At 45.8% G+C, this 22,799-nt stretch overlaps 1 protein-coding gene across 3 annotated transcripts in view; it reads left to right on the top strand.

Annotated features, from left to right (window-relative positions):
- The window catches only part of PPP2R5E (protein phosphatase 2 regulatory subunit B'epsilon), an 80,662-nt gene that overhangs the window by 42,830 nt on the left and 15,033 nt on the right, over positions 1-22,799 (top strand). For all 3 annotated transcript variants that reach the window (XM_077265868.1, XM_077265883.1, XM_077265875.1), the window contains exons 5-11: positions 291-383; positions 11,101-11,231; positions 11,312-11,371; positions 15,696-15,804; positions 16,118-16,171; positions 16,270-16,320; positions 17,477-17,596. In XM_077265868.1, the coding sequence (XP_077121983.1) occupies positions 291-383; positions 11,101-11,231; positions 11,312-11,371; positions 15,696-15,804; positions 16,118-16,171; positions 16,270-16,320; positions 17,477-17,596 (618 nt within the window). The remainder of the gene's footprint in view (positions 1-290; positions 384-11,100; positions 11,232-11,311; positions 11,372-15,695; positions 15,805-16,117; positions 16,172-16,269; positions 16,321-17,476; positions 17,597-22,799) is intronic.

The following is a 22,799-nucleotide window of genomic DNA, read 5'->3' as shown; positions in this document are numbered from 1 at the left end:
TATATAAGACATTGCCCAACTAATCCACAATTTAAAGGGTTCTCTCTCTTTTAGGTTACGTCGTAAAGCCAAGAAGTCTTTTATGGCTTATCCTAAAATGTTTTGGGGAAAGTCTTTTTAAATTGTGTGTGTTAATGAGCGATTACTCAGCGTTACTGTAAACAGGCGATCAATCCCATATCTGGTAGGACCGGCACCTGTCCGACATGGGACCTGCTCCTGAGTCCTGACAACATCTTACCCACTGAGCGATCCCCCGACTTACGTGTTTCTTATCTGTTTTCTTCCAGCTTGTATATGAATTTTTCATACGATTTTTGGAAAGCCAAGAATTTCAGCCCAGTATTGCCAAAAAGTACATAGATCAAAAATTTGTATTACAGGTAAGTGCGTCTTGTTCCCTGATTTTATATCTGTTTTGTTTTTTTTTTTAAGGTAATTTTCATTACATCATTTGCTTTTGTGACGGATGCTTCAATTAATCCGATGGTTTCTTACCACCAGTAACAAATGTAGTGTCCATCCCTACCGATTGGGGGAGGTGGGTTTATTTAAAGGGATTTTAGTATTTATCTGAGCCCCTCATTGATATTGGCGCAAAGGTCAAAGCAATCGATAGGATGCTCTATCTTATTTCACAACCCTAAATGCCAGCGATCCTCTTCCTTCTGTACATGTGTTACAAGCCTGTTCCTGCCTCCTGGCCGGTGCTGCGAGTCAGCTTGTAGATGGTGATCCCATCATACTCATTGGAGCACACCGAGCTTTCTCTTCCCGAGCCAGTTAAGTTGATTGAAGACCCAGCGGAAGACTTTTGTTGCTAAGTGACAAATATTTTAGGAATTTTGTCGTGCCTCCCAAAGTCATTGTCGCTTACTCTTCTCTCCACTTTTACTTCGCCAGATATAATAAGCATGGAGATTATGCAAACACTTCACTCAAAAGGCCCCAAAATAACCCTGCATATGTATTTATAAAGCTCAGAGGGCCACGAGCTCCATTACCTGAGTTCCTATGATTTTATTTTTTATTTTATCAGTGCGTTTGATGGATATTGAGGATTTATGGTCCACAAGAGGACCTGCCATAGGTGCTGATGTATGGGTGCTCACCCCTGCAGCCTAGGACCACAAGTAATGGAGGCGGTCGCAGTAAACTGATCATTCCCATGGCTTTTAACCCCTTTCTGATACTGGGTGGATGAATCTCAACCTGTTTTATATCCTCGAGACTCTAGCTGAGCTATACAGCAGGTATCTGCTGTGTTTGTTGCAGTCCTCCTCCCGACATGCAGCCCCCTGATGTTCTTCCTGCCCCCACCCAACAGCCACATTAAGGCACGTGATCCCGTTGCAATCGATGAGGTCTGCGTGACATAGGAACCTGGGATTTTACCTACCTATGTAGTGGAGCACAGGTGTATTGCAGTATATGGAAAGAAGTAATCAGATAATCATCAGGATTGAAACCAGTTGTTTTTGTTTTTTTGTTTTTTTTTCATTGAATCTGCTTTTTCTCTTGTTGGAAACACGTTAACAGGATTGAAGGGGTTGTCCAGGCTTGTGGATAGTCTGCTGTCACTCAATGTGACTGCAGACTTGTGAATGATCAGGATTCGCCAGCAGTGGGAGCGGGTGGTCATGTGAGCACAAGAAAGCGATGTGCACACTTCCAGCCACCTTCCAACTAGACGTGTCTGGTCTCGCTCTATACAAGTCTGGTCGACATGTGACTGCATCTATGCTAATCCCACATGACCGCCCGCTCCTACACTAGGGAAACCTGACAGCTCGCATACTGAGGATTCGCAAGCCTGGACAATCCCTTTCATGAAAGCCACATGTTTGTTACCCCCACATCTTAAAAGTCTGATCTATAAAAATGTAAAATTTATCCTGAACATTAACCCCTTCCCGACCTGTGACACAGCGTATGCGTCATGAAAGTCGGTGCCAATCCGACCTGTGACGCATATGCTGTGTCACAGAATGATCGCGTCCCTGCAGGCCAGGTGAAAGGGTTAACTCCAATTTCACCCGACCTGCAGGGACAGGGGGAGTGGTACTTCAGCCCAGGGGGGGTGGCTTCGCCCCCCCGTGGCTACGATCGCTCTGATTGGCTGTTGAAAGTGAAACAGCCAATCAGAGCAATCTGTAATATTTCACCTATGAAAATCGGTGAAATATTACAATCCAGCCATGGCCGATGCTGCAATAGCATCTGCCACGGCTGGAGACCCCAATCTGCCCCCCCACCGCCACCGATCTCCTCCTCTCCGTCCTGTCATGTCCCATGCTCCCCTCCGTCCTCCTGTCCGCTCTCCTGTCTGCTCCCCTCGTGCTCCGATCCCCCCCCGTGACCCGATCGCACCCCCCCATACTTACCGAGCTCCGATGTCCCTACCGGTGTCCTCGGTCTTCTCCATGGGCGCTGCCATCTTCCAAAATGGCGGGCGCATGCGCAGTGCGCGGATTCTTTCCAGGTACATTTTGATCGCTGTGCATGTTCTATCACAGCGATCAAAATAAAAAAAATAGTAAATAAACCCCCCCCCCTTATCACCCCCATAGGTAGGGACAATAATAAAATACAGAAATTATATTCATTTTTGTTTTTCCATTAGGGATAGGGTTAGGGTTGCATTTAGGGTTAGGGTTGCATTTAGGGTTAGGGTTGCACTTAGGGTTAGGGTTGCACTTAGGGTTAGGGTTGCACTTAGGGTTAGGGTTGCACTTAGGGTTAGGGTTGCACTTAGGGTTAGGGTTGCACTTAGGGTTAGGGTTGCACTTAGGGTTAGGGTTGCACTTAGGGTTAGGGTTGCACTTAGGGTTAGGGTTGCACTTAGGGTTAGGGTTGCACTTAGGGTTAGGGTTGCACTTAGGGTTAGGGTTGCACTTAGGGTTAGGGTTGCACTTAGGGTTAGGGTTGCACTTAGGGTTAGGGTTGCACTTAGGGTTGCACTTAGGGTTGCACTTGGGGTTAGGGTTGCACTTAGGGTTAGGGTTGCACTTAGGGTTAGGGTTGCACTTAGGGTTAGGGTTGCACTTAGGGTTAGGGTTGCACTTAGGGTTAGGGTTGCACTTAGGGTTAGGGTTGCACTTAGGGTTGCACTTGGTTAGGGTTGCATTTAGGGTTAGGGTTGTATTTAGGGTTAGGGTTGCACTTAGGGTTAGGGTTGCACTTAGGGTTAGGGTTGCACTTAGGGTTAGGGTTGCACTTAGGGTTAGGGTTGCACTTAGGGTTAGGGTTGCACTTAGGGTTAGGGTTGCACTTAGGGTTAGGGTTGCACTTAGGGTTAGGGTTGCACTTAGGGTTAGGGTTGCACTTAGGGTTAGGGTTGCACTTAGGGTTAGGGTTGCACTTAGGGTTAGGGTTGCACTTAGGGTTAGGGTTGCACTTAGGGTTAGGGTTGCACTTAGGGTTAGGGTTGCACTTAGGGTTAGGGTTGCACTTAGGGTTAGGGTTGCACTTAGGGTTAGGGTTGCACTTAGGGTTAGGGTTGCACTTAGGGTTAGGGTTGCACTTAGGGTTAGGGTTGCACTTAGGGTTAGGGTTGCACTTAGGGTTAGGGTTGCACTTAGGGTTAGGGTTGCACTTAGGGTTAGGGTTGCACTTAGGGTTAGGGTTGCACTTGGGGTTAGGGTTGCACTTGGGGTTAGGGTTGCACTTGGGGTTAGGGTTGCACTTGGGGTTAGGGTTGCACTTGGGGTTAGGGTTGCACTTGGGGCTAGGGTTGCACTTAGGGCTAGGGTTGCACTTAGGGCTAGGGTTGCACTTAGGGCTAGGGTTGCACTTAGGGCTAGGGTTGCACTTAGGGCTAGGGTTGCACTTAGGGCTAGGGTTGCACTTAGGGCTAGGGTTGCACTTAGGGCTAGGGTTGCACTTAGGGCTAGGGTTGCACTTAGGGCTAGGGTTGCACTTAGGGCTAGGGTTGCACTTAGGCTACGCTCACATTTGCGTTGTGCGCCGCATGCGTCGTTTTTGCCCGCAAGTTGGACGCAAAAAAAATGCAACTTGAAGCGTTTCTTGCGTCCAACGCTTGCGGCCATGCGGCGCAAAACGCAGCACAACGCATGTCCATGCGCCCCCATGTTAAGTATAGGGGCGCATGACGCATGCGGCGCCGCTGCGGCGCCCGACGCTGCGGCGCTGACCGCAAATGTGAACGTAGCCTTAGGGCTAGGGTTGCACTTAGGGCTAGGGTTGCACTTAGGGCTAGGGTTGCACTTAGGGCTAGGGTTGCACTTAGGGCTAGGGTTGCACTTAGGGCTAGGGTTGCACTTAGGGCTAGGGTTGCACTTAGGGCTAGGGTTGCACTTAGGGCTAGGGTTGCACTTAGGGCTAGGGTTGCACTTAGGGCTAGGGTTGCACTTAGGGCTAGGGTTGCACTTAGGGCTAGGGTTGCACTTAGGGCTAGGGTTGCACTTAGGGCTAGGGTTGCACTTAGGGCTAGGGTTGCACTTAGGGCTAGGGTTGCACTTAGGGCTAGGGTTGCACTTAGGGCTAGGGTTGCACTTAGGGCTAGGGTTGCACTTAGGGCTAGGGTTGCACTTAGGGCTAGGGTTGCACTTAGGGCTAGGGTTGCACTTAGGGCTAGGGTTGCACTTAGGCTTTGTGCACACGGTGCGGATTTGGCTGCGGATCCACAGCTGATTGGTCGCTGCGGATTCGTAGCAGTTTTCCATCACGTTTACAGTACCACGTAAACCTATGGGAAACTAAATCCGCTGTGCCCAAGGTGCGGAAAATACAGCGCGGAAACGCTGCGTTATTTTCCGCAGCCTGTCAATTCTTTGTGCGGATTCCGCAGCGTTTTACACCTGCTCCATAATAGGAATCCGCAGGTGAAATCCACACAAAAGACACTGTAAATCCACGGTAAATCCGCAGGTAAAGCGTAGTACGTTTTACCTGCAGATTTTTCAAAAACGGTGCGAAAAACCCGCACACAAATTCGCAATGTGGCCATATAGCCTTAGGGTTAGGGTTGGAATTAGGGTTAGGGGTGTGTTGGGGTTAGTGTTGGAGTTAGAATTGAGGGGTTTCCACTGTTTAGGCACATCAGGGGGTCTCCAAACGCGACATGGCGCCACCATTAATTCCAGCCAATCTTGCATTGAAAAAGTCAAATGGTGCTCTCTCCCTTCCGAATCCCGACGTGTGCCCAAACAGTGGTTTACCCCCACATATGGGGTACCAGTGTACTCCAGGGAAACTGGACAACAACTTTTGGGGTCCAATTTCTCCTGTAACCCTTGGGAAAATAAAAAATTGCGGGCTAAAAAATTATTTTCGAGGAAAGAAAAATTATTTTTTATTTTCACGGCTCTGCGTTATAAACTTCTGTGAAGCACTTGGGGGTTCAAAGTGCTCACCACACATCTAGATTAGTTCCTTGGGAGGTCTAGTTTCCAAAATGGTGTCACTTGTGGGGAGTTTCTACTGTTTAGGCACATCAGGGGCACTGCAAGCGTAACGTGATGCCCGCAGAGCATTCCATCAAAGTCTGCATTTCAAAACGTCACTACTTCCCTTTCCGAACCCCGACGTGTGCCCATAGTGGTTTACCCCCACATATGGGGTATCAGCGTACTCAGGAGAAACTGGACAACAACTTTTGGGGTCAAATTTCTCCTGTTACCCTTGGGAAAATAAAAAATTGCGGGCTAAAAAATCATTTTTGAGGAAAGAAAAATTATTTTTATTTTCATGTCTCTGCGTTATAAACTTCTGTGAAGCACCTGGGGGTTCAAAGTGCTCACCACACATCTAGATTAGTTCCTTGGGAGGTCTAGTTTCCAAAATGGGGTCACTTATGGGGGAGTTCCAATGTTTAGGCACACACGGGCTCTCCAAAGGCGACATGGTGTCCGCTAATGATTGGAGCTAATTTTCCATGCAAAAAGCCAAATAGCGTGCCTTCCCTTCCGAGCCCTGCCGTGCGCCCAAACAGTGGTTTACCCCCACATATGGAGTATCCGCGTACTCACGACAAACTGGCCAACAACATTTGGGGTCCAATTTCTCCTGTTACCCTTGGGAAATAAAAACTTCCGGGCTAAAAAATCATTTTTGAGGAAAGAAAAATTATTTTTTATTTTCATGTCTCTGCGTTATAAACTTCTGTGAAGCACCTGGGGGTTCAAAGTGCTCACCACACATCTAGATTAGTTCCTTGGGTGGTCTAGTTTCCAAAATGGGGTCACTTGTGGGGGAGCTCCAATGTTTAGGCACACAGGGGCTCTCCAAACGCGACATGGTGTCCGTTAACGATTGGAGCTAATTTTCCATTCAAAAAGTCAAATGGCGCGCCTTCCCTTCCGAGCCTTGCCGTGCGCCCAAACAGTGGTTTACCCCCACAAGTGAGGTATCTACGTACTCAGGAGAAATTGCCCAACAAATTTAACAAATTTTAGGATCCATTTTATCCTGTTGCCCATGTGAAAATGAAAAAATTGAGGCTAAAAGAAATTTTTTGTCAAAAAAAAGTACTTTTTCATTTTTACGGATCAATTTGTGAAGCACCTGAGGGTTTAAAGTGCTCACTATGCATCTAGATAAGTTCATTGGGGGGTCTAGTTTCCAAAATGGGGTCACTTGTGGGGGAGCTCCAATGTTTAGGCACACAGGGGCTCTCAAAACGCGACATGGTGTCCGCTAACGATGGAGATAATTTTTCATTCAAAAAGTCAAATGGCGCTCCTTCCCTTCCGAGCCCTGCCGTGGGCCCAAACAGTGGTTTACCCCCACATATGAGGTATCGGCGTACTCAGGACAAATTGGACAACAACGTTCGTGGTCCAGTTTCTCCTTTTACCCTTGGGAAAATAAACTGTTGCTAAAAGATCATTTTTGTGACTAAAAAGTTAAATGTTCATTTTTTCCTTCCATGTTGCTTCTGCTGCTGTGAAACACCTGAAGGGTTAATAAACTTCTTGAATGTGGTTTTGAGCACCTTTAGGGGTGCAGTTTTTAGAATGGTGACACTTTTGGGTATTTTCAGCCATATAGACCCCTCAAACTGACTTCAAATGTGAGGTGGTCCCTAAAAAAAATGGTTTTGTAAATTTTGTTGTAAAAATGAGAAATCACTGGTCAAATTTTAACCCTTATAACTTCCTAGCAAAAAAAAATTTTGTTTCCAAAATTGTGCTGATGTAAAGTACCGTATATACTCGAGTATAAGCCGAGATTTTCAGCCCAAATTTTTGGGCTGAAAGTGCCCCTCTCGGCTTATACTCGAGTCATGATCGGTGGTGGGGTCGGCGGGTGAGGACTGTCATATACTCACCTAGTTCCGGCGTTCCTGAGGCTCCCCCTGCCCGCCCCACGGTCTCCGGGTGCCGCAGCTCTTCGAGCGGGACGCCGGGAGCAGGTAAGTATGTCATATTCACCTGTCCTCGTTCCACACGCCGGGCGTCGCGCCATCTTCCCGGCGTCTCTCCGCACTGACTGTGCAGGTCAGAGGGCGCGATGACGCATATAGTCATATAGCCCTCTGCCTGATCAGTCAGTGCGGAGAGACGCCGGGACGGGACGCTGAGGAGCTGCAAGCAAGAGAGGTGAGTATGTGTTTTTTTTTTTTATTGCAGCAGCAGCAATGGCACAGATTTATGTGGAGTATCTATGGGCCAACGGTGCAGAGCATTATATATATGGCACAGCTATGGGGCAACGGTGCAGAGCACTATATGGCACAGCTATGGGGCAACGGTGCAGAGCACTATATGGCACAGCTATGGGGCAACGGTGCAGAGCACTATATGGCACAGCTATGGGGCAACGGTGCAGAGCACTATATGGCACAGCTATGGGGCAATGGTGCAGAGCATTATATGGCACATCTATGGGGCAACGGTGCAGAGCACTATATGGCACAGCTATGGGGCAACGGTGCAGAGCATTATATATATATGGCACAGCTATGGGGCAACGGTGCAGAGCACTATATGGCACAGCTATGGGGCAACGGTGCAGAGCATTATATATATATGGCACAGCTATGGGGCAACGGTGCAGAGCACTATATGGCACAGCTATGGGGCAACGGTGCAGAGCATTATATATATGGCACAGCTATGGGGCAACGGTGCAGAACATTATATATATGGCACAGCTATGGGGCAACGGTGCAGAGCACTATATGGCACAGCTATGGGGCAGCGGTGCAGAGCGCTATATGGCACAGCTATGGGGCAACGGTGCAGAGCACTATATGGCACAGCTATGGGGCAACGGTGCAGAGCACTGTATGGCACAGCTATGGGGCAACGGTGCAGAGCACTATATGGCACAGCTATGGGGCAACGGTGCAGAGCACTATATGGCACAGCTATGGGGCAACGGTGCAGAGCACTGTATGGCACAGCTATGGGGCAACGGTGCAGAGCACTGTATGGCACAGCTATGGGGCAACGGTGCAGAGCACTGTATGGCACAGCTATGGGGCAACGGTGCAGAGCACTATATGGCACAGCTATGGGGCAACGGTGCAGAGCACTATATGGCACAGCTATGGGGCAACGGTGCAGAGCACTATATGACACAGCTATGGGGCAACGGTGCAGAGCACTATATGGCACAGCTATGGGGCAACGGTGCAGAGCACTATATGGCACAGCTATGGGGCAACGGTGCAGAGCACTATATGGCACAGCTATGGGGCAACGGTGCAGAGCACTATATGGCACAGCTATGGGGCAACGGTGCAGAGCATTATATATATATGGCACAGCTATGGGGCAACGGTGCAGAGCACTGTATGGCACAGCTATGGGGCAACGGTGCAGAGCATTATATATATATATGGCACAGCTATGGGGCAACGGTGCAGAGCACTCTATGGCACAGCTATGGGGCAATGGTGCAGAGCACTCTATGGCACAGCTATGGGGCAATGGTGCAGAGCACTATATGGCACAGCTATGGGGCAACGGTGCAGAGCATTATATATATGGCACAGCTATGGGGCAACGGTGCAGAGCACTATATGGCACAGCTATGGGGCAACGGTGCAGAGCATTATATATATGGCACAGCTATGGGGCAACGGTGCAGAGCATTATATATATGGCACAGCTATCTATGGGGCAACGGTGCAGAGCATTGTATATATGGCACAGCTTTATGTGGAGCATCTATGGGGCCATAATGAACGGTGCAGAGCATTATATATGGCACAGCTTTATGTGGAGCATCTATGGGGCCATAATGAACTGTGCAGAGCATTATATATGGCACAGCTTTATGTGGAGCATCTATGGGGCCATAATGAACTGTGCAGAGCATTATATATGGCACAGCTTTATGTGGAGCATCTATGGGGCCATAATGAACGGTGCAGAGCATTATATGTGGCACAGCTTTATGTGGAGCATCTATGGGGCAATAATTAACGGTATGGAGTATCTATTTTTATTTTTGAAATTCACCGGTACCTGCTGCATTTTCCACCCTAGGCTTATACTCGAGTCAATAAGTTTTCCCAGTTTTTTGTGGCAAAATTAGGGGGGTCGGCTTATACTCGGGTCGGCTTATACTCGAGTATATACGGTAGACATGTGGGAAATGTTATTTATTAACTATTTTGTGTCACACAACTCTCTGATTTAACAGAATAAAAATTCAAAATTTGAAAATTGCGAAATTTTCAAAATTTTCGCCAAATTTCCATTTTTTTCACAAACGCAGAAATTATTGACCTAAATTTACCACTAACATGAAAGCCCAATATGTCACGAAAAAACAATCTCAGAACCGCTAGGATCCGTTGAAGCGTTCCTGAGTTATTACCTCATAAAGGGACACTGGTCAGAATTGCAAAAAACGGCCAGGTCATTAAGGCCAAAATAGGCTGGGTCATGAAGGGGTTAAATGTCATTCTGGAGTACACACTAGGCTTAAATAACATCAGTGAAAATGTCAGCTTGCCGTGCACGTTTGGTATCTGTCCTCATTCTGACCTGCAGGATTGTCACCGGGTTACTTGCTCTGCACGATCAGCACCATATAAACCAGCCCCAAAATCAACGCCATAATTTTTGTTTTACAGTTTAACCGCGCTTGGGAATGTAGTATTCAATTTTTCAGTACATTATACGGTAAAATGAATGAATCGGCTCTGGGCTATAATAAGGGCAGAAGAGCATACATGCATTTCTAGGACCTGAACATTGTATATACATTGATTCTATGTGTAGCATGGAGAACACACGCCCCTGCAATGGGAGCATGGAAACCCCGCTGGGATTAATGGCCTATATCCGCTCCTTCGAGGAACTTCTCAGGGAGGTCTGTAGAAATGTGTGCTCTTCTGCCACCTAGTGTCCACATTTCCTAGTGCACTCCTTTATTATTTTGCACATTCGTAATGGTCATGATCGTATATAAGGTGGCCAAGCCCTTTTTAAATAGTAACCTTTTGAAACTTATTTTTTTTTTTTCCTCTTCTTTTTAGTCCCCTGCAGATTTAGGGGAGTGCGGATCCTGAGACCCCACTGACTTCTCAGGAGACAGAGCTATGTGTCTCTGAGCAGTTTTTTAAGCAATCTGCAGAGGGTCTCCGCACCTGGCTACCCCCACAGATCTGCTGGATATTTAAATGCCTACAAAAAAAAATAGTAGGTATTCCTTAAAGTTTGACCAGACAGAGGTGAGTGTAGTGTTGTTTCTCCATTTCGACGGAGCCTGAAGCCCTTCAAGCTGGTGCCGTCAGGTTCTTGACATATTTCGGATACCTTTGCGTCGTGTCAGGCACTTTTTATCTGCATTTGATTTTGGACGTTCCATGAATTCTTACATCTGAGCTTTATTTAAGCCTCGGGCTTATTGTGCGTCTCCCTTTGTATTGCGCGCAGGTTTGAGCCCCGGTTTAGACAAAGCCTTGCAGTTAGATATATCTTCTGGCCCAATAAATAGCTTGTTTTGGACTGGAGATGACCCATATATGCACAGGCGTGCTGACATGGGACCAGTATGGACGTGACCAATAATATCACTGTCCCAGTTTACACTGCAACTTTTCTGTATGTCGATCTATGAGCCAGGCCTTATAGTAATTGGTTAACAGAACCATTAGTTAGTTTTTTTTTTTTCTTTCAGCTTTTAGAGCTGTTTGACAGTGAAGACCCTCGTGAACGGGACTACCTAAAAACAGTCTTACACAGAATTTATGGCAAATTTCTCGGCCTTAGAGCGTTTATTCGAAAACAGATTAACAATATTTTTCTACGGTAAGTATACGGGAACGTGTGCATCACAGGGGCAGTGTGCACCATGTATCTTCTTGTAACGTTTTCACATTTCATTTCAGATTTGTTTATGAAACAGAACACTTTAATGGAGTAGCAGAACTGCTGGAAATATTAGGAAGGTAAGAGGGCACCTCAGCTTTTACTCACTCTTTTCAGTATGATAATCGTGCCTCCTGAAGGGTCTCTCCGGGCACCACTCTCCATCGGGTGGTGAGCGTCGCTGATGATGGCTTGGATATATGCTCAGCCGCCAAGTATTGTGTACCTGTCTTACTCGTCAGAATGGGATACCGGCCGGCTGCAAGGTGCCCGTCAAAGCAACACAATCAACGCCGTCCGCCTCCTGATGCGGAAACAACTTGTCAATTTCAATCCCAAATTCTGCAGCTATTAAAAATCAATGAAGAAATCTGCCTGAGCTGCTATGTATGTGCACATCCGTACAGAGTATTGAGACGTTCATTGTAAGCACACTTATATGTACTCCCAGGACAAATCCGTTGGCATCAGGCTATTTTCACTGGTGCTGGTCCAAAGCTGGAAAACAGTGTGCTCAAACACTGACAGGCGAGAGCGATCTCACTCGATAAAGGATCAGCTTCTCTGTCCCAGCGTTTTGTTAAAAGCCGTTTGGAAACTACAGAGCCCCATGATGGTTCGGCCTCCAGCTGTCTCTCCCAACTCTCCCATACACAGAAGTGCTCTCTCTGCGGAGCTCCTCTGCATTCTCTATGAGAGAGAGCTGCAAGACTCCTCTGACTGCCTGTCTCCCCGAAACAAGAAAAAAAAACTAGGATCCACAGTCCAAAAATGAACATGGCAAATCTTTATCATGTCTGGTGGAGCGTCGCGAGGACCCTTAAACATATTATAACAAAAACAAACAAACACAGGGCTCATACATCTTTAACCCCTTCACGACATGCGCTGTACTAGTACGGCGCATGTTGTCTCCCCTTTGATGCGAGCTCCGGCGGTGAGCCCACATCAATGTCGCGACATGTCAGCTGTTTTGAACAGTTGACATGTGCGCGCAATAGCGGCAGGTGGAATCGCGATCCACCCGCCGCTATTAACTAGTTAAATGCCGCTGTCAAACTGACAGCGGCATTTAACTACCGCTTCCGGTTATCGGGTCGGAAATGCGTGCATCACCGACCCCGTCACATGATTAGGGGTCAGCAATGCGTCGCCATAACAACCAGAGGTCTCCTTGAGACCTCTGTGGTTGTTGATGCCGGATTTCTGTGAGCGCCACCCTGTGGTCGGCGCTCATAGCAATGCAGTAATTCTGCTACATAGAGGTGATCTAAGCATCGCTCCCATGAAGCAGAGCTGATCAGCTTCTGGCCTCCCATGGAGACTATTGAAGCATGGCAAAAGTAAAAAAAAAAAAAAAGTTTAAAAAAAAAATATGAAAAAACTAAAACAAATATAAAAGTTTAAATCACCCCTCTTTCGCCCCATTCAAAATAAAACAATAAAAAAAAAAATCAAACCTACACATATTGGTATCGCCGCATTTAGAATCGCCCGATCTGTCAATAAAAAAAAGGATTAACCTGATCACTAAACGGCGTAGCGAGAAAAAAATTCAAACCGCCAGAATTACGTTTTTTTTTGGTCGCCGTGACATTGCATTAAAATGCAATAACGGGCGATCAAAAGAACGTATCTGCACAAAAGTTGTATCATTAAAAATGGAAGCTCGGCACGCAAAAAATAAGCCCTCACCCGACCTGAGATCCCGAAAAATGGAAACGCTATGGGTATCGGAAGATTGCGCAATTTTTTTTTTTTTTTTAGAAAAGTTTGGTATTTTTTTTTTCACCACTTACATAAAAAATAATCTAGACATGTTTGGTGTCTATGAACTCGTAATGACCTGAAGAATCATAATGGCCGGTCAGTTTTAGCATTTAGTGAACCTAGGAAAAAAGCCAAACAAAAAAACAAGTGTGGGATTGCACTTTTTTTGCAATTTCACCTCACTTGGAATTTTTTTCTCCTTTTCTTGTACAAGACATGGTAAAACCAATGGTGACATTAAAAAGTACAACTTGTCCCGCAAAAAACAAGCTTTCACATGGCCATATTGACGGAAAAATAAAAAGGTTATGGCTCTGGGAAGTTGGGGTAGCGAAAAACAAAAACGAAAAAGGGCTGCGTCTTGAAGGGGTTAATATTAAATGAATGTACAAAAGCAAAAATATGCCACATAGCAAAACTACAAAGGTATATACACACACGATGCGTCACACACAGCCATTAATAAATGCAGGAACTCCAATATTGCTGTAAGGTACTTTCTGTATTTTTCAGACTTAAATATGCACTTTTTAGTAAGAAAAGCTCTTGCTAAAATGTGTGCTCTTCTTATAGTCCGAATACAGCTTCCTGTTATGGAGAACGCAGACACCGCATCCTTCCCAATCACACGTGTCTATAAAAGTGCATGTAGCAGAACTCTGTGTGTGTATATAAATGTGCATGTAGCAGAGCTGTAGGTATGTATTAATGTGCAGCTGTGGAGTCAGTAAGCCAAACCTCCCGAATCTTCAATTTCCCTTAATTCTGACTTGACTCCGACTCTCCAGTATCGGTCACTACTGAGCATGTACATAAAGTGGAGCACAGATTCATCTCCGCTAAAAACCCAGATGCTTAGATCAGGAACAGAACAGACATTTATAGGACGTTTCATAACTTTCCCAAATTCTTATGAAAACATTTACAGCACATTCTGCATTGTACTACTGTACCCAATTTATTACATATTTTTGGATTTGGTTAATTTTATTCTGACTCTGCCAAAATGGATACAGACTCTGACCTTTCAGCCCTGTGTAGCAGAGCTGTGTGTATAAAATGCATTTAGCAGAGCTGTGTGTATGAATGTGCATGTGGCAGAGCTGTGTGTGTGTATAAATGTGCATGTAGCAAAGCCGTGTGTTTGTGTAAGGCCACATTGACACGTTCAGAATTTGGTCAGTATTTTACACCAGTATTTGTAAGAAAAGTTTCATATAAACACTTCACTTCTGTATCCCCCCACTTTTGTTTTTGGCTTACAGATACTGAGGTAAAATACTGACCGTGTGAGCGTGACCTTATAGTCTGAAAAATATGGTAGTTAGCATTATTTTTATCCAAGGGCCCAAAAGCTTACCTGGTTAAGGATGGTCCCTGTCACTAATGTTCATTAATTGCAGCCTCCGTGCTGTATAAGGCCATGTTCACACTTTGCGGTTTTTACCGCGGATCCGCGGCGATTTTGATGCTGCGGGTCCGCAGCAGTTTCCATAGCGTTTCCATTTACATGTAAACCCTATGGAAACCGCAAACCGCTGTGCACATGCTGCGGGAAAAACCGCGCAGAAACACAGTGGTTTAAAACCCACAGCATGTCACTTCTTTGTGCAGAATCGCTGCGATTCTGCACCCATAGGAATGCATTGATCCGCTTACTTCCCGCATGGGGCTGTGCCCATGTTGCGGGAAGTAAGCGGCTAATGTGCGGGTGGTACCCAGGGTGGAAGAGAGGAGACTCTCCTCCAGGCCCTGGGAACCATATTTGGGGTAAAAAAAAAGAATTAAAATAAAAAAATGATATACTCACCTCTCAGCGCTGCACGCGGCCGGCCGGTCAGAGTTGCTGCGCGAACAGGACCTGCGGTGACGTCGCGGTCACATGACCGTGACGTCACGAAGGGTCCTTCTCGCACATCTTCTTTGGAACCGGACCGCCGGGTGCAGCGCCGAGGAGATCCGGACGTCAGAGGGTGAGTATAACCAATTTTTATTATTTTTAACATTACTATTGATGCTGCATATTGCTGCATATGCAGCATCAATAGTATAGGCGGAAACCCGCAGCTGAAACTGCGGAACAAACCGCGATAAATCTGCAGGGATAACCGCAGCGGTTTTGCCCTGCAGATTTATCAAATCCGCTGCGGGAGAACCCACAGAGGTCACAAAGTGTGAACATGGCCTAACACCACAGCTCTGCTGTCAGCAGATTTGTAGGGTAGGCTGCCGCCAGGTTGACTTAAAGGCTTTTGATGTGGATACTCTGCCACATGTGAGCATGCTCTTAGGCTACTTTCACGCTAGCGTCGGATGACGCACGACGAATTGCGTCGTTCCGACGCTAGCAGTGAATGCGCCGCACAACGGGGGCAGCGGATGCTGTTTTTCAACGCATCCGCTGCCCCATTGTGAGGTGCGGGGAGGAGTTCCGGCCACGCATGCGTTACAAGCAACGTTTTTTTGGTGGCGACGGTAATATAAGTCAATGGAGAAAAAACGCAACCTGCAAGCACCTTTGCAGGATGCGTTTTTTCTCCAAAACGACGCATAGCGACGTGCAGTGCACGACACTAGTGTGAAAGTAGCCCTACTCCATACTTGTGCTGATGACTTTCCCCCTTTCTCTTACAGTATTATTAATGGCTTTGCATTACCTCTGAAAGCAGAACACAAACAGTTCCTGGTAAAAGTGCTGATCCCCCTGCACACCGTCAGGAGCTTATCCCTCTTCCACGCACAGGTATGACCATTGCTTTTTCTCTCCCAGTGGATTTATTGCGAATGGCCTGTGTCATCAGTATGTGGAAAACACTGCTTAAAGGTGTTGTTCAGAATTAGCAATACATGGTTACTTTCTTAAAAAGAAGCATTCTCTTTAGTGGAGCAGAGAAAGTACAACCCACCAACATCTCCTGTACTTCTCCCAACCATTCTGGATCCGCTTTCTTAGAATTGTGCCTTGTAATCTTCTAACCATTACATACCGCTTGTTACATATGTTTCGTTCCACCTTTTGTTCTTCTAGTCCTGCTCAAACTCTTTTTCCTCTACAGCTGGCATATTGTATAGTACAGTTCCTGGAAAAAGACCCTTCCCTCACAGAACCGGTGAGTGTGTTTCCATCACCATGATAAAAATTGTTTCCTCACTGTTGGATAGTAAAAAAAAAATGTGTGTTTTTTTTTGTTTTCTTTTTCTTTTTTAGGTCATTAGAGGATTGATGAAATTCTGGCCAAAAACATGTAGTCAAAAAGAGGTAGGTGATTCCTTTAAGCGCACCCATGCATGGTACCAGCTTTATGCAGAGAATCCTGTATCTGTGTGTCCAGTCTGGTCCTGCGTGGCTGCTGGACCCGGGAGATCTTCACTTCTGTGCTGTCCGTCGTCTTCCCGGTACCCTTTGCACCTCTTGCACTTACTAGGTGCCTTGACATTATGACGTCGCGGCTCATGCCAGAACATTGTTTGGCTCAGTGCAAAAGGCACCCAGGAGGCCAGGCCTTTCTCCTTCTGCCATGGGGGACTTGATTAATCACACTATTTTTATCAAATTTTAGTAGTAACCAAGTGAAATCTGTGAGAACCTCCACCCCCTTTTACAGGAATCTCTCAGCAGGTTTTTGCAAAGGAATCTGAGCAGCATGATGTAGGGGCTGAGAGCCTGATTCCCGCAATGTGTTACTTACTAGAATACATGTTGTAGTTTCAATGCCATCTGTAATTTATCATCAGGAGATTATCACTTCTGGATTAGGTGTTGCGCGCATGACAGTCCAGCTAATCTGTGTAACCCCACTCCCACCACTGATTGGCAGTTTTGTGTACACTGATGGCAAGCTGCCAGTCAGTGGTGGGGATGGGGTTACAGAGATTAGCTGGACTGGCATGCACACAACACCTAGTCCCTGTAATGATGATCTCCTGATGATAAAACACTGATGGTATGGAAACTACAGCAAGCTGCTGAGCAAGTGACACATCGCTACAATCGGGGTCTCTGCATCCTGTTGCTCTCAGATTACATAGCAAAAACCTCCTGACACGTTCTCTGTAAGACTAATATGAATGGTTACCCTCTGACCGACCTGGTAACATGATTTTGGGCGGCAAGCACAGCAGTTACGGTATACCTAGACATGACCCTATTGCTGCAGAACCGGACGTACGAACCTTTGTGACCCAGGATCGGAGGTCCGAGACCGTAGCATATCCCAGAAATAACAGGTGCTAGTCTGTGATTGTAAGTATGATTTCACCCATTCGTATAGCACCAACCTGTGACGGTCAAGGCATGCTGGGAGTTGTAGTTTTGCAGCAGCAGGAGCAGCACAGGTTTAGGTATACAGCTTACGGCTTGGCTTTCCTCTGTACTCCGTCAGTAACACGGCCCCGTACATTATTCTGTTTTCCAGGTCATGTTTCTCGGGGAGTTGGAGGAGATCTTGGATGTCATTGAACCTTCACAGTTTGTCAAAATCCAAGAGCCTTTGTTTAAACAAATTTCCAAGTGTGTTTCCAGCCCTCATTTCCAGGTGAGCGCCAACTATCCTCTATGGCTGTCTGCTTGACCTGGCTCTTGCACCAAACTATCAGACAGCCGTGAGACACAAAACAGGGGCTTACTAGTTGGTGCACAGGATAGGAGATAATTTATACTGATTGCTGCAGTCTGACTGCCGGGACCGGACCACCACCATTCCTAGATTGTATATAGGACGGCCAGCGCGGAGCCCGGCGATATCTGGCTGACCCATAGACAGTCTGTTCTTGGGAACAGTCATTGGACCGTGGACCTTGTGGACAGGTGTTATTTGCCGATGTGGAGGAAAACTTCTTCTGTTATAACCCAGGGTGCCAGTCTTATCCAGAGTTGTCTTATATCGTTCATTTCACATCTTTAATATGTGATCGGCGATAAATTTAGTAAAATACAAAATGTGACCTACAATAAATGACGCGCTTTCCTGTATGGAGAAATCAATACCCACCGTTCACATCAATCATCCTTTCTTTCAATCTTTGCTCTGTATTGAATTAAACATGTTCTCAAGCAGTAGGGATGACAGGTTATAATTATCACTGTCAAAAATGCATAAAAATAGCACGGAGGGTGGTGAGGCACAGGAGATGGGGGCGGAGGATTGCAGAGCTGCCTGTCGGCGCTCTCTGCATGTCTTTCAAAATGGCACCGCCGCTCCCATGTGCATTAATAAAAAGAAGCTTATTGTACCTTAGTTGGATGGTTATTTCTTGACGTGCTCAGGAGTTGTGCCCGTGCCATCTGCAGTAGGAGCCTTCTTTAAAAGGGAACCTGTCAGCAGGACCGTGCACAGTAACCTAGACACACTGGTGCTCTGATTAGCTATTCATAATGCAGCCTGCTGACAAGTCACTGCTCCCTCACTGACCTGCCCCCTAATTTGCATAATGAATACCAGCACATACTGAAGAGAGAGGTGCCGGCTGTGGCACCTTCGCTGCAGCATAATCGCATGGTTACTGTGCACTTTATCCCTTTTTGCTTATTTAATTGAGCGAGGGGGAAAAAAAAAAAGTCAATTTGAAAATGATGTCCACCGCATGCGCGCGGTAGCAACTCTGTGTGTTTAGATAGCTGCTATTGCGCAGGCGCCGGCGGCGCCATCTTGCTGGAGAAGAAATAATAAAGATTTCCTCCTCCAAGATGGTGCCGCCTGCGCAATAGCAGCTATCGGCGATCTCCGAGAGCTGCTACTGTGCAGGCGCATGAGGCGCCATATTGAAGGAGGAAATCTTTTTTTTTTTTTTTTTCTTCTTCTTCTCCTCCAGCAAGATGTCACCTGCGCAATAGCAGCTATCAGCTCTCTATACACACCGATAGCTGCTACTGCGCACATGGCGGCGGACGCCATTTCTAAATAAGCAAAAAGGGAGTAAGTGCACAGTAACCGTGCGATTACGTTGCTGCGGCCAGTGCCTCCCTGCAGAAGCGTTTTTTTTTTTCATTCAGTATGTACTGATGTTCAATATGCAAACTAGGGGGCAGGTCAGTGAGGGATCAGTGACCTGTCAGCAGGCTGCATTATGAATAGCTAATCAGAGCACCACATGAAGCCCCAAAACCCCAACCCCCCCGGGCCACACCAAAGCACGAGCATATCATTAACTCGAAACTGAAAATAAGGATTAAGAAAAAAACACAAGATGGATTTCATCAACCAAGGAATCATCGTAATCAGTATAACGGCACCGACCTGACACTGTATGTAGGTTACTATGTACAATCCTGCTGACGGGTTCCCTTTAATACACAGCTAAGCTTTGACAATGTGTGCTGAGCGCAGAGCTAGCTCTGATCCCAGCACTTTAACCTCTCAGGTAACGCTATCATTAGTGACAGCCACTTGTGAGGAGTTTGACAGATGCAGATTGCTCCCTCTGTCAGCCCATTTGCACCCTGGCAGCTCATCTGATCATGCTTGAGCCTATCAGATCATGCTGGAGGCGTGTCCTAATAGGCTATTCCACAGTCAGGCATTGAAAGTCTGGATAATGTATTGCACTACTGAAGTAGTGCGCGGTATTGTGATCATAGAATGTTGTGGAGCTAAGTATAGTATAGTATAGTATAAAAATATAACTTTAAATAGTTTTAGGTATAAAAAAAAAAGTAATAAAGAAAGCCCAGAAACACAAATTCCAGTTTTCAGAATAAAAATATGGTTTATTTGTGGGATAAAAACAAACCACATCTGCAAAACCAATATACCTACTTGTTTTCACCACATTCGTAATGACCCGTACAATAAAACTATTATGTTATATTTTAAAAAAAAAATGATCAAAATCTATGCCGGAAACGTTTTTTTTTGTTTTTTTTTTTGCATCTGTCCTCACTAAAATGAAAAAAAAAAAAATAAGAAATCGAAGTCTTGTCTGTCCCAAAATGGCACCAATGAAAAATACAGCTTGTCACTCAAAAAACAAGCCCTCACACAGCTAAGCTAACAGAAAATTGTAAAACTTATGGCTCTCCGAATATGTCGGCACAGCAACAAATACTTTTTTTTTCAGTGTATTTATTGTGCAAAAATAATGTAATAAAACCACATAAATGATTTGTGCAGCATAAAATTTAAGGCAACAAGTTAGCTGTTTTGCTTTATTCGATTTGAAGTTACAGTCCTCAAAAGGTTAAAGGAGTTGTCCTTTGAAAATCCTAATTCGCCTGACCACAGTACAGATCATCTCTGACCGGGGCACTTATATCCCCCAACAGGATGGAGCTTATAGTCCTTATGCTCGTCTGCTTCTCCATTCATTCCTTATGGGGACAAACATAGCGGTTAAGCGCGCATAATGCAGATCCTTTCTAAGGGGGTTAAAAGTGCTCTTTTCTGCAGATCCGTGCTGGTTCCAACAGTCAGATTTTTTATTTATTTTTTTGTCACATCTATCCTTTCGAGAGGTGATGATTTATCTTCATTGAACAGCCCTTTTTATAAAAGAGTAAGATCAGCTCCCCCCAAACAGCACCTATGGGCATGCAGGTCTTTTATATCTTTTATCTGCTGCTGCATTCTCAAGAAATTAGTGGTTTAAGTCATATGGAAATGATGCATAAGTACTGTGGGTGTCACTGAGCACTTCCCAAGCCTCTGCCTCTTGATGCTTCCCTGCCCAGCACCAGCTTCTTTTTCTTGATTGACCAATCACTGTCTGTGGAATGTTGGGTGAAGAAATCAGACGGTGTGCTGTCAATCAAGCTAAAGAGGCTGTTGCTTGGTTGAAAAAGCAAGCTTAGAAACTGCTCTGTCACTCTCAGAGCACTTAATGTCCCTTTTGCTTATGAATAGAAAGTGCTAGTTACTGGAGAGTGCAGCAACAGATTGAAATGTAAATCAATTGACACATTTATATCTTTTAAGACCTGCATGCATATACAGTGCCTTGCAAAAGTATTTGGCTCCCTGAAACTTTTCAACCTTTTCCCACATACCATGCTTCAAACATAAAGATACCAAATGTAAATTTTTGGTGAAGAATCAACAACAAATGGAACACAATTGTGAAGTTGAACGAAATTTATTGGTTATTTAAAATTCTTGTGGAAATTCACAAACTGAAAAGTGAGGCGTGCAATATTATTCGTCCCCTTTACTTTCAGTGCAGCAAACTCACTCCAGAAGTTCATTGTGGATCTCTGAATGATCCAATGTTGTCCTAAATGCCTAATGATGATAAATATAATCATCCTGTGTGTATTCAAGTCTCCGTATAAATGCACCTGCTCTGTGATAGTCTCAGGGTTCTGTTTGAAGCACAGAGAGCATCATGAAGACCAAGGAACACAACAGGCAGGTCCGTGATACTGTTGTGGAGAAGTTTAAAGCCGGATTTGGATACAAAATGATTTCCAAAACTTTAAACATCCCAAGGAGCACTGTGCAAGCGATCATATTGAATGGAAGGAGTATCATACCACTGCAAATCTACCAAGACCCGGCCGTCCCTCTAAACTTTCATCTCAAACAAGGAGAAGACTGATCAGAGATGCAACCAAGAGGCCCATGATCACTCTGGATGAACTACAGAGATCTACAGCTGAGGTGGGACAGTCTGTTCATAGGACAACAATCAGTCATACACTGCACAAATCTGGCCTTTATGGCAGAGTGGCAAGAAGAAAGCCATTTCTCAAAGATATCCATATAAAAAGTGTTGTTTAAAGTTTGCAACAAGCCACCTGGGAGACACACCAAACATGTGGAAGAAGGTGCTCTGATCAGATTAAATCAAAATCAAAATTTTTGGCAACAATGACAAACGATATGTTTGGCGTAAAGGCAACACAACTAATCACCCTGAACACACCATCCCCACTGTCAAATATGGTGGTGGCAGCATCATGGTTTGGGCCTGCTTTTCTTCAGCAGGGACAGGGAAGATGGTTAAAATTGATGGGAAGATGGATGGAGCCAAATACAGGACCATTCTTGAAGAAAACATTTTGGAGTCTGCAAAAGACCTGAGATTGGGACGGAGATTTGTTTTCCAAGACAATGATCCCAAAATCTACAATGGAATGGTTCACAAATAACCGTATCCAGATGTTAGAATGGCCAAGTCAAAGTCTAGACCTCAATCCAATCGAGAATCTGTGGAAAGAGCTAAAAAACGCTGTTCACAAACGATCTCCATCAAACCTCACTGAGCTCGAGCTGTTTGCCAAGGAAGAATGGGCAAGAATTTCAGTCTCTCGATGTACAAAACTGATAGAGACACACCCCAAGCGACTTGTAGCTGTAATCGCAGCAAAAGGTGGCGCAACAAAGTATTAACCCCTTAATCCCATTTGACGTACTATCCCGTCAAGGTGACCTGGGACTTAATTCTCAGGGACGGGATAGTACGTCATAGCGATCAGCCGCGATCACGGGGGGAGCGCAGCAGATCGCGGCTGGGTGTCAGCTGACTATCACAGCTGACATCCGGCACTAAGAGTGTTCACGGACTGCCCCCGGCACACTGCGATCAAACATGATCGCAGTGTTCCGGCGGTATAGGGAAGCATCGCGCAGGGAGGGGGCTCCCTGCGTGCTTCCCTGAGACCCTCAGAGCAACGCGATGTCATCTCGTTGCTCCGAGGGTCTCCTACCATCTAATCCCTGCAGGCCCAGGATCCAAAATGGCCACGGGGCTGCATCCGGGTACTGCAGGGAGGTGGCATACCAAGCGCCTCAGAGCAGGCACTGG

The sequence above is a fragment of the Ranitomeya variabilis genome, chromosome 1 (genome assembly GCF_051348905.1).
Source record: "Ranitomeya variabilis isolate aRanVar5 chromosome 1, aRanVar5.hap1, whole genome shotgun sequence".
Lineage (NCBI taxonomy): Eukaryota > Metazoa > Chordata > Amphibia > Anura > Dendrobatidae > Ranitomeya > Ranitomeya variabilis.
Note: the sequence above shows the minus strand (reverse complement) of the source record. Positions and strands in the feature narration are given on the sequence as shown.